We start from the raw sequence: 24,409 nt of genomic DNA, 5'->3' as shown, positions 1-24,409 counted from the left end.
GTGTGTTTGTGACGTCAAACCAGGAACGACAAGCACTGAACTGATCGCAGATGCCGAGTAAGTCTGGAGCTACTCAGAAACTGCTACGAGGTGTGTAATCGCAATATTGCGAATACATCGTTCGCAATTTTAAGATGCTAAGATTCACTCCCAGTAGGCGGCGGCTTAGCATGAGCAAATCTGCTAAAATCCGCTTGCGAGCGAACAACTCGGAATGACCCCCAATATGCAGATATGTCATTTCAAATAACTGTTTCCAGTGGAAGCAGCAATAATTAAACACATATAACTGCGTCATATTCCACCTAGATATTTTCTATATCCGTATTATTTTGGATATTTGGGGCAAGAATTGCAACTTAATTCAAGTAGAAATACCAAGGTGTAGTAGAGGTAGCGGGATCCCGCATGTACCCCCATCCCACCTCCAAATGTTGGCATGTAAATGAATCATAAAAGTTCCCATGGCATTTCTTTTCTTTTACATGTCTACCTAAGCTCTCCCAGCAGCAGCGTGGCAATAGTTGCTGCTGGCAGCGGCAGCTGGGGTAGGATTGCTACCTCATGCATCATCGATTCCTGGAGATCCACCGCCTCCCAATCCCAACCGCTCCTTCCCCCACGGCGGCACCTAGCAATGTTCATGTAAATAGAATGATGTACCATATTTATAAAACATTTTACGTACAATCTAAATGAAACTGTGTATCTATATAAATAGGAATATAATAGTCGCCACTTGGATAAATGACAGGCATTTGGTGCCTTAAAACTAGATTGTGTGAAAGAGGGAAGAACCATGGAAGTGTAAGTGTTGCACACAACCTAATCACTACCAGGCTTCAACAGGTTAAACAAACAAATGCACTACTAATAGGTGTCTGTTAGTGATTAAAAAATATTCATATATCTATATATAACTTGAGCCTCTATTTGTTTCATGTATGCTCATTATATTATACATATATGTGTGACATGTCTGTCAGCTCTCGTTGCTCTGCTCACATGAGCCGAGCCGGCGTTACTTCACCACCACAGCCCGGGGAAACGCTGAGGAAGAACTGCCGATGGCAGTATCACAGCAGCTTCGGCTCAGTCTGCGGTACGCAGGTGCAGTCCGGGGAAACGCTGAGGAAGAGCTGCCGATGGCAGTGTCACGGCAGCTTCGACTCAGTCTGAGCTGAACACAGTCTCACGAGATTTGATGTCATCATCTCGTGAGACAGTCACTGTAGTTCACTGAGTTCCTCGGCTGCCAAGAAGCACTGCTGGTGCTCCCAGGGTCCCCTTATTCCTGGAGAATCCTGGAATCCGGGTGAAGGGAAAAGCCACCCCGGAGGGTTGCCACCAAATCCTGGAGAATCCAGGAAATCAGGGAGAGGTGGCAACCCTAGGCTGGGGACAAGTGGAATCAGACTTTGCGATGCCCAAGAGGAGATTCCAGAGTCTGCACTAGCGGCAGAAGTGCAGGGGGAGGAGTCACCCAGCTGGCACATCCAGGGGGCGGTGCTTACAAAAGGGAGGGCTCCCCCATCTTAAGTACCCCCTCCCAAAAGGCTTAATCCGGCCCTGACCCAGAGAATAGTTGTAGCTATCCCTATAACTACTGCATCCTGCATTTTCTGATACTGCGCTTGTGCAGCCATAAGGTCATGCATACTCAGCGCCATCTAGTGCATGGAGGCTGCTGGTGAAGGGAGGGGGTATTTTAAGAGATGAGATGGGCCATGTACAGCTGCCTGCTAGTCCCCCCTCTTCTATGGCAGCACGGTAGACTATGGCTTTGTGCCAGAGAATACTGTGCAGGCGCAGGTCCCCGGGATCATAACGCCTGCACCTTGTACCTGGGGGTCAACTCTGTTGCGCATTCGCAAATCACCAGGATAATGGACGTTGCGCCTTTTTTCCCTCAAATTTCTTTTCACAGCGCTGGCTGCCGCGGGACTGCGGAGGGGTAATTATAATTTTATGGGTGCAGGGTGTGCTGTGTGCCCCTCTAGGGGCCTGTATGCATTGCACACCTTGCATCCATTATCACCAGTGTGGTGAAGGATAGTATGATCTCTCTGATGTGAGAATACTTTCTTAGGCACAAAGCAGCTAAAGGCCCGTACACACTGGCCGATATATCAGCCGTTCTCTTGAACGGCCGATATATCGCGGGTCCGTCGGCCAGTGTGTATGGCCGATACGTCTGTGAACTCCGTCGTTCACAGACGTATCGCGCCGGCCCCGCAGCACAGCCGACGGCCAATATATCTACCGTCAGTCCTCGACGGATCGGGCAGTGTGTATGCTCAACACACTGCCCGATCCGTCCATAGATATATCTGCCGATCAATTGATCGGCAGATATATCTTCCAGTGTCTACCCACCTTTAGTGTAAAGCCACCAGTTCAGCTGTCAATCACCGCCGGCCGCCGCAGCATGTGTACGTACATACACAGCGACGCGCCAATATATCGGTAGATATATTGGCTGTCGGCTGTGCTGCGGGGCTGACTAGATACGTCTGTGAACAACGGAGTTCACAGACGTATCGGCCGTACACACTGGTCGACGAACCTGCGATATATCGGCCGTTCAAGAGAACGGCCGATATATCGGCCAGTGTGTACCGGGCCTTTAGGCTGGTATCCAATTGTGGGGGTAATTCAGACCTGATCGCTAGTCTGCATTTTCTCACAGCGGGCGATCAGGTCCAAACTGCGCATGCGTATGCACCGCAATGCGCAGGCATGTTGCACAAGTACAAAGCGGATCGCCGCTCAGCGATGGGTTTGTGCAACGGATCCGTTCGCATGGGCGATCGCAAGGAGATTCACAGGAAGAGAGCGGTTGTGGGTGGCAACTGACCGTTTCAGGGAGTGTCTGGAAATACGCAGGCGAAAATACACTCCCACTGTAGGCGGCGACTATCTGATCGCAGCAGTGCAAAAATCGCTTGCCAGCGGTCAGATCTGAATTAGGCCCTGTATGCGGTAATTTACCGCACAGCAAAAATGGGCTAAAATAGCTGCACCCATGCGTTATCACACAAAAACAAGTCTCTGAGGGCTACTTATCGTGGCTCGCAAAGCCTAATCCCGATAAGAGCCAGCGGTTAGGATCTCATTGGATAGCCCTGGGGCAATCCTTCTACTGCGGTAATTTACCACGGTTAATTAGATATCCCTCTATGGGTTATGTTGTATGTTCAAAAGCATGTTTAATGTAAACACCTTCATAAAGGGACAATAAAAGTAAAGAATATGGTGATGTAAATCATGTAATACATTTCTGTTTAACAAATGTGCGTCAAAGCCTGCTGACAATTAACCAAAAGTATTCTGCTTTCTAGAACTTCCGCCATAGAAATGCCTTATGTGACTTTTAGCGAGTTTGTGCATGCAGAAGCGAGTAACAAAATCACTGCAAAGAATTGCATACCACCGCAATTGTACCAGTTGTATCTCTTTACGCATTACACCGTTTCATATGTCACTCTCACACATTGAAATGTTTTTATTGCATTGGTGGAAATGCACCTTTATTTCTACCAGTGTAATACATATAGCATAAAATCAGGTGCATTCACACAAAACTATCATGGCTTTTTTAATCACCTTTAAAGTGATTGTTCATCTCACCTAGTACTGGGGAAAAAAAGAGAAAATGCAGGTGCACACTCTAAATACTAAACTGAAATATAACATATAGTACATTTGAGGCGCTTAGCATAATTTTGGCCAAAAATATGGGCTCACCAACCGCGACCAGGTCACCTCATTTGGTGGGTCCCTAACACTAAGGTTCAAGTCCAGGGCACAGGAACCCCCCCCCCCCAGCATACCACAAGCACAAGCCAACCACCCCAAGGCATCACACTGGTGAGACTTTTTTTGTGTCGCCCATTTCCATGTTGACCTTTCGACCCCGTTCACCTTTTGTACTGTCTACATTTTACCTGTCGACCTAAAGCCTGGCAACCGTATGGTGTTGACTTATTTACTACTAATAACTGTAATCTTCTATATCACACCTGTCAGCACAGCTGGGACAGATTTAGTTAAGAATACACCGTCTTCAATATATACTGTATGGTAATATACTATAGTGGGCTTAATAGCACAAAATAGAATATTGAAGTCAATGTGTAATATTGGGATTGTGATAAGCATTGCTACAGGAGGCACCTTGGTAAAAGCTGATCACAGCTAACATAATAGCTCTGAGTGGATAGATATAACATGCGTTCCAAATACCAAATCTACCAGGTGTTTTTCTCTTCATACATCTAAGATATTAATGCCCAGTCTGAGTAATAGCAACATTTTCCCTACCTATCTGAACTGTACGTGTTTGTCCGCCAAGCCACTCAATCAATGCAATTAAGTAACATAATGTAGATTCAGCAGGTCGTTTGCCAGGGAAGTAACGGTCATAGGCTGATTAGTGACACCCAGGAGGTCATTCAGGTGCAGTTGGATTTGCTGTGACTGCTGCGTCTGTGGAAGCAGCAGTGATAGCGCTGTATGGTGATGCAGCAGGAGGCGTCTATTACATGCAGACACCTCCTGCTGCACTAGTGATACAAGCTGCATCCTAGAACACAGCGTTGGATTAAAGCACCCTCCATTGGATGGCTTGTGGCACCATTATGCCGCATAAGCCGCGCGTTGCATTGGCTGTAAATCTCCATCCTACGACGGACATCCCTGGCCACTTCCTACTCCCTAAATGCTGGTGACACGTTCCAAATGCAGCCCGTTGCTGCCCCCTCCCCGCCCCTAAAAGGCATCAGTATACACAGGTGCAGCAGTATATACATGTGGGCATTATACACAGGTGCAGCAGTATATACATGTGGGCATTATACACAGGTGCAGCAGTATGTACATGTGGGCATTATACACAGGTGCAGCAGTATATACATGTGGGCATTATACACAGGTGCAGCAGTATATACATGTGGAAATTATACACAGGTGCAGCAGTATATACAGGTCCGGCGCTACCCGCTCAGCAAAGGGATACAGTGCAGGTAAGTGCCAGACAGGAGAGGCGCTCTACCTGCTCTGCATCCCCGCTGCTGCGCCTGGGCCCCCTGCTGCTGCCGGCTGCTGTGCCTGCCACCGTATGTGTATTTATGTATGTGTGCGGGGGAGGGGGGGGGATGTGAATAAACTGCACTTTTGTGGGCAGTACAAGTACATGTAAACTGACTACTACTGGGGCGTTACTACTGGGACGTTACGTGTAAGCAGCGCTACTACTGGGGTGTTACGTGTAAGCTGCATTACTACTGGGGTGTTACGTGTAAGCTGCACTACTATTGGGTGCAGCAATATATACATGTGGGCATATACACAGGTGCAGCAGTATATACATGTGGGCATTATATACAGATGCAGCAGTATATAATGTGGGTATTATACACAGGTGCAACAGTATATACATGTGGGCATTATACACAGGTACAGCAGTATATACATGTGGGCATATATACAGGTGCAGCAGTATATACATGTGGGTATTATACACAGGTGCAGCAGTATATACTTCTGGGCATATACACAGGTGCAACAGTATATACATGTGGGCATTATACACAGGTGCAGCAGTATATACATGTGGGTATTATACACAGGTGCAGCAGTATATACATCTGGGCATATACACAGGTGCAACAGTATATACATGTGGGTTTATACACAGGTGCAGCAGTATATACATGTGGGCATATACACAGGTGCAGCAGTATATACATGTGGGTTTATACACAGGTGCAGCAGTATATACATGTGGGTTTATACACAGGTGCAGCAGTATATACATGTGGGTTTATACACAGGTGCAGCAGTATATACATGTGGGTTTATACACAGGTGCAGCAGTATATACATGTGGGTATTATACACAGGTGCAGCAGTATATACATGTGGGCATAATCATATACACAGGTGCAGCAGTATATACATGTGGGCATATACACAGGTGCAGCAGTATATACATGTGGGTTTATACACAGGTGCAGCAGTATATACATGTGGGTTTATACACAGGTGCAGCAGTATATACATGTGGGTTTATACACAGGTGCAGCAGTATATACATGTGGGTTTATACACAGGTGCAGCAGTATATACATGTGGGTTTATACACAGGTGCAGCAGTATATACATGTGGGTTTATACACAGGTGCAGCAGTATATACATGTGGGCATATACACAGGTGCAGCAGTATATACATGTGGGTTTATACACAGGTGCAGCAGTATATACATGTGGGCATATACACAGGTGCAACAGTATATACATGTGGGTTTATACACAGGTGCAGCAGTATATATACTGCTGGAAATCTGGTGACTTTTGTTCAGAGATGTGAGGACAAGGTAGGCTATTGGGGGCACTACCTCACCTGTCATAGCCTTTTTGCTCCAGAGTTTTTTGACTATAAAAATGATTAGCATAATACAAAGAAGAAATGTATAATATATTCTTTGTATTTTTCATATACTTTGTCAAAATCAAAACTTTGGCATTTACTAGAGTATGACAGAAAAGGCCCTGCCTCACCTCACCGCACGTCACTGCTCTCAGGGTGACTAGATGCTGTACTGCAGAGCAGCTGGTGAGAGAGGTCTCCTAACTGCCCCACCCGCAACACTCTGCCACACGCGGGTGGGACAGTCCCAGACAAAAAAGGCTGTCCTGCCAAAATCGAAACAATTGGGAGGTATGTATTTATACATACAGTATATATTATCTAGGGAAGTACAATTCGGTTCTCTGGAAAATGAAATCCGGACCAACTTGAATCTTGCGAATCTGAACCAAACCAAAACATGGTTGAGATCTCCTGAAGAGATCTGAATCTAGTCACGGTACTGATCGTCACGTGGTTCGGAATTCGGATATTAAATCTGAATTTCAGGTTTTGGATTACAATAATGATTTTATTTTCAAGAAATCTAAAACCTTGGATTTGGATTTTTTTAAATCCGAATTCTGAACCATAACACTTGAGGGTGAGTTTGTAAAACCAAAGCCAAAACACGGCAATGAAACAAAAACCAAAACCAAAACATGAGGCTCCGCAAACATCTCAAATATTAGCAATATGTGTGTACATTGGCGGTTTTTACTTGGGGGCTATAGCCCTCACAGTAACCCCCCCCCCACTGGGCTCTGGTCCAATAGAGTGCAATTGCATTCACCACTTAGGAGCCTATACATTAACGGGGGGCTGCTGCCTCCTGATAAATAAGTATCCAAATTGCTGCACGTTATAGTGGATATTTAACTAGTGGAGTACTTCAGTTTACTGTAGCTCCGATGCTGAGACAGCTATTCCCACAATCCCTAATACTTGGAAAACAGCCGTTGGATCACTGCTGTTCTTCAGGATTACTGGCTGTGCTTATTGTCATTGACCAATCTGATGTTTACTTATGATAAGTGCATTTTCTCAAAACGTATGTGACATGCTGTAATTTCTATGGTTTACAACATGCATTACATTAAGTATCGTTTACACAGTGCTTTTTGTGATTTATACATTTTGCAATTTTCTATATGAAATTGGATACATATACCGTGTACTCGTATATAGAATTGGGACAGAGCCGGCCCTAGGCATAGGCAAACTAGGCAAATGCCTAGGGCATTTGGTATGCTTAGGGTCACAAGCGGTTTCTGCTGATTAAAATGATATGCAGCATGCCTATATCCTCTTCCTCAGGTCCTGGTGGCTCCATATTCCTCCTCCATTTACAGCCCACCCCTCATGGTACTCACACATGCTGAGTCTGTTGGATAGCATTCATCCCCTCCTCAGGTCCCAGTGGATTATTTTCTGGCACGATGTATGTGATGTCATGCTGTCACTGCTGCTAAAGTGAAGATGAGCCATGAAGAGGAGTAGGCATGGTGCATCTTGAAGACAAGATGAGAGGGGGCTGGAGGAGGTGGGGAAGCTACTGGAGGGATACAGTGACAGTGGCATAGATGTGAATAAGCGGCACATTGTGGTCATTATTGTGTAAGGAGCACTACTATTGTGGGCATTGTGTGTAAACGGCATTAATATGGACATTGTGTGTAAGGGGCACTACTACTGTGGGCATTCTGTATATAAGCAGCACTACTACTGTGGTCATTATGTGTAAGGGCACTACAACTGTGGGCATTATGTGTAAGGGCACTACAACTGTGGGCATTATGTGTAAGGGGCACTACTACTGTGGAAATTGTATAAGGGGCACTACTGTGGGCATTGTATCTAAGGGGCACTGCTGTGTGGTATAACATGTATAGAGGGTACCATTGTGTAGTGCAATGTGAATAAAGGGTCCCCTACTGAGTGATGTAACCTGAATAAGGGGCATTACTATGTGGTGTAATATGAATCAGAAGGTACTATTATGTGACCACGCTGCTTCTTTGAGAGAACAATGTCACTTTATAAAGTATGGTAAGTAGGGCAGTAATTTTTAGTTTGGAGGGGGAGCCAAAAACACTAACGCTGGCCCTGGCTCCGCTTAATGTGGAGGGGGGTAGGTGCTCTACTGTGTGGCGTAACATATAGAAAGGGCACTGCTGTGTGGTCTAATGTGAATAAAGAGAAATATGTTGTGGTGTAATGTGAATAAGGGGCACTAGTGTGAGGAGTAACGTTTCTAAGTGGTACTACTGTGTGATGTAACGTGAATTAGAAACACTATCGCATGATAAAATGTGAATAAAGTTGCACTACTGTGTGGCGTAATTTGAATTGGGGGTACTATTGTGTGGCCATGCCCCTTGCCAGCAAAAACACACCCCTTTTTGTTCCTATTTAAAATATAGAGGGTAGGAACACCAAAATAAGGACTGCTATGAGTGAGGGGTGATGGTGCTGGTAACGGTATGCAGGTTCAGAGGCGGAACTAGCGGTGGTGCTATGGGGCACCAGCCAAAATCTTGCCTAGGGCATCATATTTTTAGGGCTGGCTCTGAATAGGGATATAGTCATGTTACCGGCGGCTGGGATCTCGCTGGTCAACATACCGACGCTGAGATCCCAGCATCCAGAATACAGGCAGGGGGCCCAGGGCAATTCCACAACACCCATAGAGTGGGAATAGAACCTGTGACGAGCACAGCGAGCGAGCAAGAGGCTTCATTGTGATGCCCCCCCCCCCCCCCCCCCGCCTGCATCCTGGCGGACGAGATACCAGTGTCGGTATGCCGACTGCCAGGATCCCGACCGCCAGTTTCCCAACCCTATAGATTTCATGTAGTCATGCAATCGCAGACGGCACTTTAATTTCTCAGTGGTGTATATTATGTATAGTAATGGCAATTTCTCTATCGTCCTAGTGGATGCTGGGGTTCCTGAAAGGACCATGGGGAATAGCGGCTCCGCAGGAGACAGGGCACAAAAGTAAAGCTTTCCGATCAGGTGGTGTGCACTGGCTCCTCCCCCTATGACCCTCCTCCAAGCCAGTTAGATTTTTGTGCCCGGCCGAGAAGGGTGCAATCTAGGTGGCTCTCCTAAAGAGCTGCTTAGAAAAGTTTAGCTTAGGTTTTTTATTTTACAGTGAGTCCTGCTGGCAACAGGATCACTGCAACGAGGGACTTAGGGGAGAAGAAGTGAACTCACCTGCGTGCAGGATGGATTGGCTTCTTGGCTACTGGACATCAGCTCCAGAGGGACGATCACAGGTACAGCCTGGATGGTCACCGGAGCCTTGCCGCCGGCCCCCTTGCAGATGCTGAAGTAAGAAGAGGTCCAGAATCGGCGGCAGAAGACTCCTCAGTCTTCTAAAGGTAGCGCACAGCACTGCAGCTGTGCGCCATTTTCCTCTCAGCACACTTCACACGGCAGTCACTGAGGGTGCAGGGCGCTGGGAGGGGGGCGCCCTGGGAGGCAAATGAATACCTATTTTGGCTAAAAATACCTCACATATAGCCTCCGGAGGCTATATGGAGATATTTAACCCCTGCCAGAATCCGTTAAGAGCGGGAGACGAGGCCGCCGAAAAAGGGGCGGGGCCTATCTCCTCAGCACACAGCGCCATTTTCCCTCACAGAAAGGCTGGAGGGAAGGCTCCCAGGCTCTCCCCTGCACTGCACTACAGAAACAGGGTTAAAACAGAGAGGGGGGGCACTAATTTGGCGTTAGAAATATATAAAAAAGATGCTATAAGGGAAAACACTTATATAAGGTTGTCCCTATATAATTATAGCGTTTTTGGTGTGTGCTGGTAAACTCTCCCTCTGTCTCTCCAAAGGGCTAGTGGGTCCTGTCCTCTATCAGAGCATTCCCTGTGTGTGTGCTGTGTGTCGGTACGTGTGTGTCGACATGTATGAGGACGATGTTGGTGAGGAGGCGGAGCAATTGCCTGTAATGGTGATGTCACTCTCTAGGGAGTCGACACCGGAATGGATGGCTTATTTAGGGAATTACGTGATAACAATTAGTACCGGTCCAGACGTCTCAAAAACACCGTCAGGGGTTTTAAAACGCCCGTTTACTTTAGTCGGTCGACACAGACACAGACAGGGACACTGAATCCAGTGTCGACGGTGAATAAACAAACGTATTCCTTATTAGGGCCACACGTTAAAGGCAATGAAGGAGGTGTTTCATATTTCTGATACTACAAGTACCACAAAAGAGGGTATTATGTGGGATGTGAAAAAACTACCGTAGTTTTTCCTGAATCAGATAAATTAAATAAAGTGTGTGATGATGCGTGGGTTCCCCCCGATAGAAAATTATGGGCGGTATACCCTTTCCCGCCAGAAGTTAGGGCGCGTTGGGAAACACCCCTTAGGGTGGATAAGGCGCTCACACGCTTATCAAAACAAGTGGCGGTACCGTCTATAGATAGGGCCGTCCTCAAGGACCAGCTGACAGGAGGCTGGAAAATATCATAAAAAGTATATACACACATACTGGTGTTATACTGCGACCAGCGATCGCCTCAGCCTGGATGTGCAGAGCTGGGGTGGCTTGGTCGGATTCCCTGACTAAAAATATTGATACCCTTGACAGGGACAGTATTTTATTGACTATAGAGCATTTAAAGGATGCATTTCTATATATGCGAGATGCACAGAGGGATATTTGCACTCTGGCATCAAGAGTAAATGCGATGTCCATATCTGCCAGAAGATGTTATGGACACGACAGTGGTCAGGTGATGCAGATTCCAAACGGCACAAAGGTGTATTGCCGTATAAAGGAAGAGGAGTTATTTGGGGTCGGTCCATCGGACCTGGTGGCCACGGCAACTGCTGGAAAATCCGCCGTTTTTACCCTAAGTCACATCTCTGCAGAAAAAGACACCGTCTTTTCAGCCTCAGTCCTTTCGTCCCTATAAGATCATATCTGCCCAGGGATAGAGGAAAGGGAAGAAGACTGCAGCAGGCAGCCCATTCCCAGGAACAGAAGCGTTCCACCGCTTCTGACAAGTTCTCAGCATGGCGCTGAGACCGTACAGGACCCCTGGATCCTACAAGTAGTATCCCAGGGGTACAGATTGGAATGTCGAGACGTTTCCCCTTCGCAGGCTCCTGAAGTCTGCTTTACCAAGGTCTCCCTCCGACAAGGAGGCAGTATGGGAAAAAATTCACAAGCTGTGTTCCCAGCAGGTGATAATTAAATTACCCCTCCTACTACAAGAAAAGGGGTATTATTCCACACTATATTGTGGTACTGAAGCCAGAAGGCTAGGTGAGACTTATTCTAAAAAAATTTTTGAACACTTACAAAGGTTCAAATCAAGATGGAGTCACTCAGAGCAGTGATAACGAACCAGGAAGAAGGGGACTATATAGTGTCCCGGGACATCAGGGATGCTTACCTCTATGTCCCAAAATTGCCCTTCTCACTAAGGGTACCTCAGGTTCGTGGTGCAGAACTGTCACTATCAGTTTCAGACGCTGCCGTTTGGATTGTCCACGGCACCCCGGGTCTTTACCAAGGTAATGGCCGAAATGATGATTCTTCTTCGAAGAAAAGGCGTCTTAATTATCCCTTACTTGGACGATCTCCTGATAAGGGCATAGTCCAGGGAACAGTTGGAGGTCGGAGTAGCACTATCTCGGATACTGCTACAACAGCACGGGTGGATTCTAAATATTCCAAAATCGCAGCTGATCCCGACGACACGTCTGCTGTGCCTAGGGATGATTCTGGACACAGTCCAGAAAAAGGTGTTTCTCCCGGAAGAGAAAGCCAGGGAGTTATCCGAGCTAGTCAGGAACCTCCTAAAAACAGTGCATCATTGCACAAGGGTCCTGGTAAAAATGGTGGCTTCCTACGAAGCAATTCCATTCGGCAGATTTCACGCAAGAACTTTTCAGTGGGATCTGCTGGACAAATGGTCCGGATCGCATCTTCAGATGCATCAGCGGATAACCCTATATCCAAGGACAAGGGTGTCTCTCCTGTGGTGGTTACAGAGTGCTCATCTTCTAGAGGGCCGCAGATTCGGCATTCAGGATTGGATGCTGGTGACCACGGAGCCCAGCCCGAGAGGCTGGGGAGCAGTCACACAAGGAAAAAATTTCCAGGGAGTGTGATCAAGTCTGGAGACTTTTCTCCACATAAATATACTGGAGCTAAGGGTAAATTTATAATGCTCTAAGCTTAGCAAGACCTCTGCTTCAAGGTCAGCCGGTATTGATCCAGTGGGAAAAACATCACGGCAGTCGCCCACGTAAACAGACAGGGCGACACAAGAAGCAGGAGGGCAATGGCAAAAACTGCAAGGACTTTTCGCTGGGCGGAAAATCATGTGATAGCACTGTCAGCAGTGTTTCATCCCGGGAATGGAAACTGGGAAGCAGACTTCCTCAGCAGGCACGACCTCCACCCGGGAGAGTGGAAACTTCATCGGGAAGTTTTTTCCACATGATTGTAAACCGTTGGGAAATACCAAAGGTGGACATGATGGCGTCCCGTCTGAACAAAAAACGGGACAGGTATTGCGCCAGGTCAAGAGACCCTCAGGCAATAGCTGTGGACGTTCTGGTAACACCGTGGGTGTACCAGTCGGTGTATGTGTTCCCTCCTCTGCTTCTCATACCTAAGGTGCTGAGAATTATAAGACGTAGAGGAGTAAGAACTATACTCATGGCTCCGGATTGGCCAAGAAGGACTTGGTACCCGGAACTTCAAGAGATGCTTACAGAGGTCTTATGGCCTCTGCCGCTAAGAAGGGACTTGCTTCAGCAAGTACCATGTCTGTTCCAAGACTTACCGCAGCTGCGTTTGTCGGCATGGCGGTGGAAAGCCGGATCCTAAGGGAAAAAGGCATTCCGGAAGAGGTCATTCCTACCCTGGTCAAAGCCAGAAAGGAGGTGACCGCACAACATTATCACCACATGTGGCGAAAATATGTTGCGTGGTGTGAGGCCAGGAAGGCCCCACAAAGAAATTTCAACTCGGTCGTTTCCTGCATTTCCTGCAAACAGGAGTGTCTATGGGCCTCAAATTGGGGTCCATTAAGGTTCAAATTTCGGCCCTGTCGATTTTCTTCCAGAAAGAATTGGCTTCAGTTCCTGAAGTCCAGAAGTTTGTCAAGGGAGTATTGCATATACAACCCCCTTTTGTGCCTCCAGTGGCACTGTGGGATCTCAACGTAGTTCTGGGATTCCTCAAATCACATTGGTTTTAAACCAGTCAAATCTGTGGATTTGAAGCATCTCACATGAAAAGTGACCATGCTCTTGGCCCTGGCCTGGACCAGGCGAGTGTCAAATTGGTGGTTTTTTTCTCAAAAAAGCCCATATCTGTTTGTCCATTCGGACAGGGCAGAGCTGCGGACTCGTCCCCAGTTCTCTCCCTAAAGGTGGTGTCAGTGTTTCACCTGAACCAGCTTATTGTGGTGCCTTGCACCTACTAGGGACTTGGAGGACTCCAAGTTGCTAGATGTTGTCAGGGCCCTGAAAATATGTTCCAGGACGGCTGGAGTCAGGAAAACTGACTTGCTGTTATCCTGTATGCACCCAACAAACTGGGTGCTCTTGCTTCTAAGCAGACTATTGCTAGTTGGATGTGTAATACAATTCAGCTTGCACATTCTGTGGCAGGCCTGCCACAGCCAAAATATGTAAATGCCCATTCCACAAGGAAGGTGGGCTCATCTTGGGCGGCTGCCCGAGGGGTCTCGGCTTTACAACTTTGCCGAGCAGCTACTTGGTCAGGGGCAAACACGTTTGCTAAATTCTACAAATTTGATACCCTGGCTAAGGAGGACCTGGAGTTCTCTCATTCGGTGCTGCAGAGTCATCCGCACTCTCCCGCCCGTTTGGGAGCTTTGGTATAATCCCCATGGTCCTTTCAGGAACCCCAGCATCCACTAGGACGATAGAGAAAATAAGAATTTACTTACCGATAATTCTATTTCTCGGAGTCCGTAGTGGATGCTGGGCGCCCATCCCAAGTGCGGATTATCTGCAATACTTGTACATAGTTACAAAAATCGGGTTATTATTGTTGTGAGCCATCTTTTCAGAGGCTCCGCTCTTATCATACTGTTAACTGGGTTTACATCACAAGTTGTACGGTGTGATTGGTGTGGCTGGTATGAGTCTTACCCGGGATTCAAAATTCCTCCCTTATTGTGTACGCTCGTCCGGGCACAGTACCTAACTGGCTTGGAGGAGGGTCATAGGGGGAGGAGCCAGTGCACACCACCTGATCGGAAAGCTTTACTTTTGTGCCCTGTCTCCTGCGGAGCCGCTATTCCCCATGGTCCTTTCAGGAACCCCAGCATCCACTACGGACTCCGAGAAATAGAATTATCGGTAAGTAAATTCTTATTTTCCTTTCTCAGTGGTGCATCAATGGTGCGTGTGTCACCGTCGGCAAGCAGCCGGAGACTGTGAATGGAGCTTGGGGCTCCTGGACTACGTGGACACACTGTACAAGAACATGCGGTGCTGGAGTGCAGAGCGCAGAGAGGAAATGTAACAACCCAGAGTGAGTACAACACATTGATCCGTCCCTCTGTATAATATATTGTATTTACAGCACTATAACCCATGCAGCACACAGACCCGGGAGACGGGAGATTTACTTACAGAATAAAAGATGGGATAATGCAGAGTCACCCCTGTAATGGAATAACAACACATACAAGCGTTACATCCAGCATTCTGAGCAAGAGAAGCACTTGGTTCTGGAATACAGATGCATAGTGAACAAGGACTACAGAACGTGGCATGTCAGTACCGCACAAATGCACATTCCATATCCCACTCTTCCTTGTTGGGGTATACTCCAGAATCATAGGTTACTAATACCCCTTTCAGACCGCAAATGGCGTGTCTCACCCGGCAGCCGAGCACGGGGGTGCGACCCGCCTCGGCCCCTTTCACACAGACGCTCCCAGCCCGGCAAATTTCCGGGTTGGTGACGGTATCGGTGACGCGTGCGGAGGCTGCGTTACCAATAACGTCAGATGATCTCCAAGCGCTACCCTTGCATACAGTGTGAACGGGAAACAAGTCGCATCGACCCGGCTACCCGTTAACAACGCACAGCGATTTATGTTGCTGCACACCAGGCGCTACGGAAAGCTTTCCACAACTCTGTAAATTAAAATAATGTAATACTGTAAAGTTAAAAAATGTTAAACATACCTGTATGCGCCTTAGAAGTCTACTCTTCAAGTTTAGGAAATGAAAAAGTAAAAACATTTCTTGTATGAATTAGTAATGATGAAAGTAACAAATATAATTACAGGTTTAAAAACCGTGACTAATATATATATAAATTATATATACATTAATACTGAATAGTACATGACAAGCTCACATCTTCCCGTTGACAACTGCTTCATCATGAACATTCCTAACCGTATTCTCCTAAATATTTAATTACAAGTTACATCCAGAATACGTCAAGATTTACAAACACTGCAATCAGTAACATACAAAATAATGCTTTCCCAGAATAACGGCACCAGACCGGTAATTACAGTATGATCCTATTTAATGTAATATAAGCATGTTATTGTTTGTTTTTGTTTTTTTATTCAGGCCAAAATTTGGAGGAAAATATTGTACTGGAGAAAGAAAACGTTACAGGATGTGCAAAATAAACCCGTGTCCCAGCAAGCAGCCGTCCTTCCGGCAGATGCAATGCACTGAGTTTAATACTGTGCCTTATAAAAACGAGTTGCACACGTGGCTCTCACTGTATAGCACAGGTATGTACATAGCGGACCAGACTAAATATGCAATGAATACAACTACAGAAATATTACACAACACTAAAGGGTTGAGTGTGAGTGGGAACCAAAGTAAAAAAAGGAATTAACTATGTATCTATAATGAACCATGCTGCAATGCAAGGGGTACAAATACGTTGATTATTTTTGTATGCAGGGCAGTAGAGGAACTCCCGGTGGTCATGGAAACATTGGCCTCTGGGCAGCAGCTGTCGGGGGGGGCAAGAGGCACAGATGATTTCTAGCACAGGCAGCAGTTTTTTGGTGGATCTGTCTGTAGGGTGCAGGGGCAGAGCCGGCCCTAACCAATATGATGCCCTAGGCAATATTTTGGCTGGTGCCCCCTAGCACCACCGCTGGTTCTGCCTCTGACCTTGCACATCTTTCCCAGCACCATTACCCCTCACCCATAGCAGTCCTTGTACCCTCTATATTTTAAATAGGAACAGTTCGCACATTTGACGCACAGCCCAAAAAGGGGCATCTTCTTGCTGGAAAGGGACATGGCCACACAATAGTAACCCCAATTCCAATTACGCCACACAGTACTGCAACTTTATTCATATTTTATCTTGCGATAGTGTCCATAATTCATATTACATCCCACAGTAGTATCACTTTACCTTATAAACGTTACTCCTCACAGTAGAGCCCCTTATTCACATTACATCACACTGAATTGCTCCTTATTAACATTACACCACACCTTATTGCTCTTTATTCACATTAGACGACACAGTAGTGCCCTTTCTATTTGCAACGCCACATAGTAGAGCACCTTATACACATAATGCCACACATTAGTAATGCATTTATACACAATTCCACACAGTAATGCCCCTTACACATATGAGACACATTAATGTCCTTATAAACATAATGCACCTTACACATTATGACAACCTTTATTAATGCCCTTTCTCTGACGTCCTAGTGGATGCTGGGAACTCCGAAAGGACCATGGGGAATAGCGGCTCCGCAGGAGACTGGGCACAACTAAAGAAAGCTTTTAGGTCACCTGGTGTGCACTGGCTCCTCCCACTATGACCCTCCTCCAAGCCTCAGTTAGATTTTGTGCCCGGCCGAGGTTGGATGCACACTAGGGGCTCTCCTGAGCTTCTAGAAAGAAAGTATATAATTAGGTTTTTTATTTTACAGTGAGACCTGCTGGCAACAGGCTCACTGCAGCGAGGGACTAAGGTGAGAAGAAGCGAACCTACCTGCTTGCAGCTAGCTTGGGCTTCTTAGGCTACTGGACACCATTAGCTCCAGAGGGATCGACCGCATGGAACTGGCCTTGGTGTTCGGTCCCGGAGCCGCGCCGCCGTCCCCCTTACAGAGCCAGAAGCAAGAAGAGGTCCGGAAAATCGGTGGCAGAAGACATCAGTCTTCACCAAGGTAGCGCACAGCACTGCAGCTGTGCGCCATTGCTCCTCATGCACACTTCACACTCCGGTCACTGAGGGTGCAGGGCGCTGGGGGGGGGGCGCCCTGAGCAGCAATAAAAACACCTTGGCTAGCATATATATCACAATATATAGCCCCAGAGGCTATATATGTGATAAATACCCCTGCCAGAATTCATAAAAAAGCGGGAGAAAAGTCCGCAAAAAAGGGGCGGAGCTATCTCAGCACACTGGCGCCATTTTCTCTTCACAGTGCAACTGGAAGACAGCTCCCCAGGCTCTCCCCTGTAGTTTTCAGGCTCAAAGGGTTAAAAAGAGAGGGGGGGGCACTAAATTTAGGCGCAATATTGTATATACAAGCAGCTATTGGGAAAAATTCACTCAATATAGTGTTAATCCCTAAATTATATAGCGCTCTGGTGTGTGCTGGCATACTCTCTCTCTGTCTCCCCAAAGGGCTGTGTGGGGCCCTGTCCTCAGTCAGAGCATTCCCTGTGTGTGTGCGGTGTGTCGGTACGGCTGTGTCGACACGTTTGATGAGGAGGCTTATGTGATGGCAGAGCAGATGCCGATAAATGTGATGTCGCCCCCTGTGGGGCCGACACCAGAGTGGATGGATAGGTGGAAGGTATAAACCGACAGTGTCAACTCCTTACATAAAAGGCTGGATGACGTAACAGCTATGGGACAGCCGGCTTCTCAGCCCGCGCCTGCCCAGGCGTCTCAAAGGCCATCAGGGGCTCAAAAACGCCCGCTCCCTCAGATGGCAGACACAGATGTCGACACGGAGTCTGACTCCAGTGTCGACGAGGTTGAGACATATACACAATCCACTAGGAACATCCGTTACATGATCCCGGCAATAAAAAATGTGTTACACATTTCTGACATTAACCCAAGTACCACTAAAAAAGGGTTTTATGTTTGGGGAGAAAAAGCAGGCAGTGTTTTGTTCCCCCATCAAATGAGTGAATGAAGTGTGAAAAAGCGTGGGTTCCCCCGATAAGAAACTGGTAATTTCTAAAAAGTTACTGATGGCGTACCCTTTCCCGCCAGAGGATAAGTTACGCTGGGAGATATCCCCTAGGGTGGATAAGGCGCTCACACGTTTGTCAAAAAAGGTGGCACTGCCGTCTTAGGATACGGCCATTTTGAAGGTACCTGCTGATAAAAAGCAGGAGGCTATCCTGAAGTCTGTATTTACACACTCAGGTACTAGACTGAGACCTGCAGATAGTGCTGCTGCAGCGTGGTCTGTAACCCTGTCAAACAGGGATACTATTTTGCGAACATAAGACGTCGTCTTATATATGAGGGATGCACAGAGGGATATTTTGCCGGCTGGCATCCAGAATTAATGCAATGTCCATTCGGTCAGGAGGTTATTAGAGACCCGACACTGGACAGGTGATGCTGACTTTAAAAGGCACATAGAGCCTTATAAGGGTGAGGAATTGTTTGGGGATGGTCTCTGGGACCTCGTATCCACAGCAACAGCTGGGAAGGAAAAATTTTTACCTCAGGTTTCCTCACAGCCTCAGAAAGCACTGTATTATCAGGTACAGTCCTTTCGGCTTCAGAAATGCAAGCGTGTAAAACGAGGGAAGAGGGAAAAAGCTGCACCAGTCAGCCAGTTCCCAGAATCAAAATTCTTCCCCCGCTTACTCTGAGTCCACCGCATGACGGGGGGGCTCCACAGGCGTAGCCAGGGACGGTGGGGGGCCGCCTCAAAAATTTCAGCGATCAGTGGGCTCGCTCACAGGTGGATCCCTAGATCCTTCAAGTAGTATTTCAGGGGTACAAGCTGGAATTCGAGGCGTCTCCCCCCCGCCGTTTCCTCAAATCTGCCTTGCCGACAACTCCCTCAGGCAGGGAGACTGTGCTAGAGGCAATTCACAAGCTGTATTCCCAGCAGGTGATAGTCAAGGTGCCCCTACTTCAACAAGGACGGGGTTACTATTCCACATACCGAAACCGGACGGTTCGGTGAGACCCATTTTATATTTGAAATCCTTGAACACATACATAAAAAAATTCAAGTTCAAGATGGAATCGCTCAGGGCGATTATTGCAAGCCTGGAGGAGGGGGATTACAAGGTATCCCTGGACATCAAGGAGGCTTACCTACATGTCCCCATTTACCATCCTCACCAGGAGTACCTCAGATTTGTGGTACAGGATTGCCATTACCAATTCCAAACACTGCCGTTTGGACTGTCCACGGCACCGAGGGTCTTTACCAAGGTAATGGCAGAAATGATTATACTCCTTCGAGAAAGGAAGTTTTAATTATCCCGTACTTGGACGATCTCCTTATAAAGGCGAGGTCCAAGGAGCAGTTTTTGGTCGGAGTAGCACTATCTCGGGAAGTGCTACAACAGCACGGATGGATTCTATACATTCCAAAGTCACAGCTGGTTCCTACCACACGCCTACTGTTCCTGGGGATGGTTCTGGACACAGAACAGAAAAAAGTGTTTCTCCCGCAGGAGAAAGCCAAGGAGCTGTCATCTCTAGTCAGAGACCTCCTGAAACCAAAACAGGTATCGGTGCATCACTGCACACGAGTCCTGGGAAAAATGGTAGCTTCTTACGAAGCAAAATTCCATTCGGCAGGTTCCATGCAAGAACCTTTCAGTGGGACCTCTTGGACAAGTGGTCGGGATCGCATCTTCAGATGCATCGGCTGATAACCCTGTCTCCAAGGACCAGGGTATCTCTACTGTGGTGGCTGCAGAGTGCTCATCTTCAAGAGGGCCACAGATTCGGCATACAGGACTGGGTCCTGGTAACCACGGATGCCAGCCTTCGAGGCTGGGGGGCAGTCACACAGGGAAGAAATTTCCAAGGACTTTGATCAAGTCGGGAGTCGTCCCTACACATAAATATTCTGGAACTGAGGGCCATTTACAATGCCCTAAGTCTGGCAAGGCCTCTGCTTCAAAACCAGCCGGTACTGATCCAATCAGACAACATCACGGCAGTCGCCCATGTAAACCGACAGGGCGGCACAAGAAGCAGGATGGCGGTGGCAGAAGCCACAAGGATTCTCCGATGGGCGGAAAATCACGTCTTAGCACTGTCAGCAGTGTTCATTCCGGGAGTGGACAACTGGGAAGCAGACTTCCTCAGCGGACACGACCTACACCCGGGAGAGTGGGGACTTCATCCAGAAGTCTTCCAACTGTTGGTAAACCGTTGGGAAAGGCCACAGGTGGACATGATGGTGTCCCGCCTAAACAAAAAACTAGAGAGATATTGCGCCAGGTCAAGGGACCCTCAGGCGATAGCTGTGGACGCTCTAGTGACACCGTGGGCTTACCAGTCAGTTTATGTGTTCCCTCCTCTGCCTCTCATACCAAGGGTACTAATAATAAGAAAACGAGGAGTAAGAACAATACTCGTGGTTCCGGATTGGCCAAGACGAGCGTGGTACCCGGAACTTCAAGAGATGATCTCAGATGACACATGGCCTCTGCCGCTCAGACAGGATCTGCTACAGCAGGGGCCCTGTCTGTTCCAAGACTTACCGCGGCTGCGTTTGACGGCAGGGCGGTTAAACGCCGGATCCTGAAGGAAAAGGGCATTCCGGAGGAAGTCATTCCTACGCTGGTTAAAGCCAGGAAAGATGTAACTGCAAAGCATTATCACCGCATATGGCGGATGTATGTTGCTTGGTGTGAGGCCAAAAAGGCCCCAACAGAGGAATTTCAACTGGGTCGATTTCTGCATTTCCTACAAGCAGGAGTGACTATGGGCCTGAAATTAGGCTCCATTAAGGTACAGATCTCGGCTCTGTCGATTTTCTTCCAGAAAGAACTAGCTTCACTACCTGAAGTTCAGACGTTTGTTAAGGGAGTGCTGCATATTCAGCCCCCTTTTGTGCCTCCAGTGGCACCTTGGGATCTCAACGTGGTGTTGAGTTTCTTAAAATCACATTGGTTTGAGCCACTTAAAACCGTGGATCTAAAATATCTCACGTGGAAAGTGGTCATGTTATTGGCCTTGGCTTCAGCCAGGCGTGTGTCAGAATTGGCGGCTTTGTCATGTAAAAGCCCTTATCTGATTTTCCATATGGATAGGGCAGAATTGAGGACTCGTCCCCAGTTTCTCCCTAAGGTGGTATCAGCTTTTAACTTGAAACAACCTATTGTGGTGCCTGCGGCTACTAGGGACTTGGAGGATTCCAAGTTGCTGGACGTAGTCAGGGCCTTGAAAATGTATGTTTCCAGGACGGCTAGAGTCAGGAAAACTGACTCGCTATTTATCCTGTATGCACCCAACAAGCTGGGTGCTCCTGCTTCTAAGCAGACTATTGCTCGCTGGATTTGTAGCACAATTCAGCTGGCGCATTCTGCGGCTGGACTGCCGCATCCTAAATCAGTAAAAGCCCAATCCATAAGGAAGGTGGGCTCATCTTGGGCGGCTGCCCGAGGGGTCTCGGCTTTACAACTTTGCTGAGCTGCTACTTGGTCAGGGGCAAACACGTTTGCAAAATTCTACAAATTTGATACCCTGGCTGAGGAGGACCTTGAGTTCTCTCATTCGGTGCTGCAGAGTCATCCGCACTCTCCCGCCCGTTTGGGAGCTTTGGTATAATCCCCATGGTCCTTTCGGAGTTCCCAGCATCCACTAGGACGTCAGAGAAAATAAGATTTTACTCACCGGTAAATCTATTTCTCGTAGTCCGTAGTGGATGCTGGGCGCCCGTCCCAAGTGCGGATTGTCTGCAATACTTGTACATAGTTATTGTTAACTAAAGGGTTATTGTTGAGCCATCTGTTGAGAGGCTCAGTTGTTTTCATACTGTAAAACTGGGTATGGTATCACGAGTTATACGGTGTGATTGGTGTGGCTGGTAAGAGTCTTACCCGGGATTCAAAATCCTTCCTTATTATGTCAGCTCGTCCGGGCACAGTGTCCTAACTGAGGCTTGGAGGAGGGTCATAGTGGGAGGAGCAAGTGCACACCAGGTGACCTAAAAGCTTTCTTTAGTTGTGCCCAGTCTCCTGCGGAGCCGCTATTCCCCATGGTCCTTTCGGAGTTCCCAGCATCCACTACGGACTACGAGAAATAGATTTACCGGTGAGTAAAATCTTATTTTTACACATAATGTCCCTTACACATATGCCGCACATTATTAATGCCCTTATACACATAATGACACACATAGTGCCCCCTACACATTTGCTGCACATTATTAGTGCCCCTATACACATAATGACACACATACATTAGTACCCTGTTACACATATGCCGCACAATATTAAGTCCTTATACACTTAATGACACACATAGTGGCCCTTTACAGATATGTTGCACATTATTAATGCATTTTTACAAGACACACATAATGCTCCTTACACATATTCTGAACACTACTGCACAACCAACCCTCTCACATGCACACAGCACTCACACTTCCACTAACACTGTGACCTCTGCCTCTGCTTGGATACAGATGTGTCCTCACATCTTGCATCAATGCTAACGTCGGGCACTTTTTTTTTAATGAAAATGCATCTTATTTGCATTGCTATGTGGCTAGGATGACAAGCAGCTTCTGCTGATTAAACTGATATGCAGCATGCCAATATACTGTGTGAGACTGTGGCTGTATCTGCATATGAAATGCTACATACAGAATATAGGCATGTCGCATATCATTTCTCTAACGTCCTAAGTGGATGCTGGGGACTCCGTAAGGACCACGGGGATTAGCGGCTCCGCAGGAGACTGGGCACAACTAAAGAAAGCTTTAGGACTACCTGGTGTGCACTGGCTCCTCCCACTAAGACCCTCCTACAGACCTCAGTTAGATTCTTGTGCCCGGCTGAGCTGGATGCACACTAGGGGCTGTCCTGAACTCCTAGAAAGAAAGTATATTTTAGGTTTTTTATTTTACAGTGAGATCTGCTGGCAACAGACTCACTGCAGCGAGGGACTAAGGGGAGAAGAAGCGAACCTACCTAACTGGTGGTAGCTTGGGCTTCTTAGGCTACTGGACACCATTAGCTCCAGAGGGATCGACCGCATGGAACCGGCCATTGATGTTCGGTCCCGGAGCCGCGCCGCCGGCCCCCTTACAGAGCCAGAAGCAAGAAGAGTCCGGAAAATCGGCGGCAGAAGACATCAGTCTTCACCAAGGTAGCGCACAGCACTGCAGCTGTGCGCCATTGCTCCTCATACACACTTCACACTCCGGTCACTGAGGGTGCAGGGCGCTGGGGGGGGGGGCGCCCTGAGCAGCAATAAAAACACCTTGGCTGGCAAATATATCACAATATATAGCCCCAGAGGCTATATATGTGATAACTACCCCTGCCAGAATCCATAAAAAAGCGTGAGAAAAGTCCGCGAAAAAGGGGCGGAGCTATCTCCCTCAGCACACTGGCGCCATTTTCTCTTCACAGTGCAGCTGGAAGACAGCTCCCCAGGCTCTCCCCTGTAGTTTTCAGGCTCAAAGGGTTAAAAAGAGAGGGGGGGGCACAAAATTTAGGCGCAATATTGTTTATACAAGCAGCTATTGGGGGAAAAATCACTCAGTTATAGTGTTAATCCCTGCATTATATAGCGCTCTGGTGTGTGCTGGCATACTCTCTCTCTGTCTCCCCAAAGGACTTTGTGGGGTCCTGTCCTCAGTCAGAGCATTCCCTGTGTGTGTGCTGTGTGTCGGTACGGCTGTGTCGACATGTGGGATGAGGAAGGTTACGTGGAGGTGGAGCAGAGGCCGATAAATGGGATGTCGCCCCCTGTGGGGCCGACACCAGAGTGGATGGATAGGTGGA

The 24,409-nt window shown here is 47.5% G+C and overlaps 1 protein-coding gene across 1 annotated transcript in view; it reads left to right on the top strand.

The window, feature by feature from the left end:
• The window catches only part of ADAMTS12 (ADAM metallopeptidase with thrombospondin type 1 motif 12), a 1,230,701-nt gene that overhangs the window by 837,833 nt on the left and 368,459 nt on the right, over positions 1-24,409 (top strand). The window contains exons 11-12 of the mRNA XM_063960568.1: positions 14,818-14,963; positions 16,025-16,194. Coding sequence (XP_063816638.1) covers positions 14,818-14,963; positions 16,025-16,194 — 316 coding nt within the window. The remainder of the gene's footprint in view (positions 1-14,817; positions 14,964-16,024; positions 16,195-24,409) is intronic.

Source organism: Pseudophryne corroboree, chromosome 1, assembly GCF_028390025.1.
Source record: "Pseudophryne corroboree isolate aPseCor3 chromosome 1, aPseCor3.hap2, whole genome shotgun sequence".
NCBI classification, from domain to species: domain Eukaryota; kingdom Metazoa; phylum Chordata; class Amphibia; order Anura; family Myobatrachidae; genus Pseudophryne; species Pseudophryne corroboree.
Note: the sequence above shows the minus strand (reverse complement) of the source record. Positions and strands in the feature narration are given on the sequence as shown.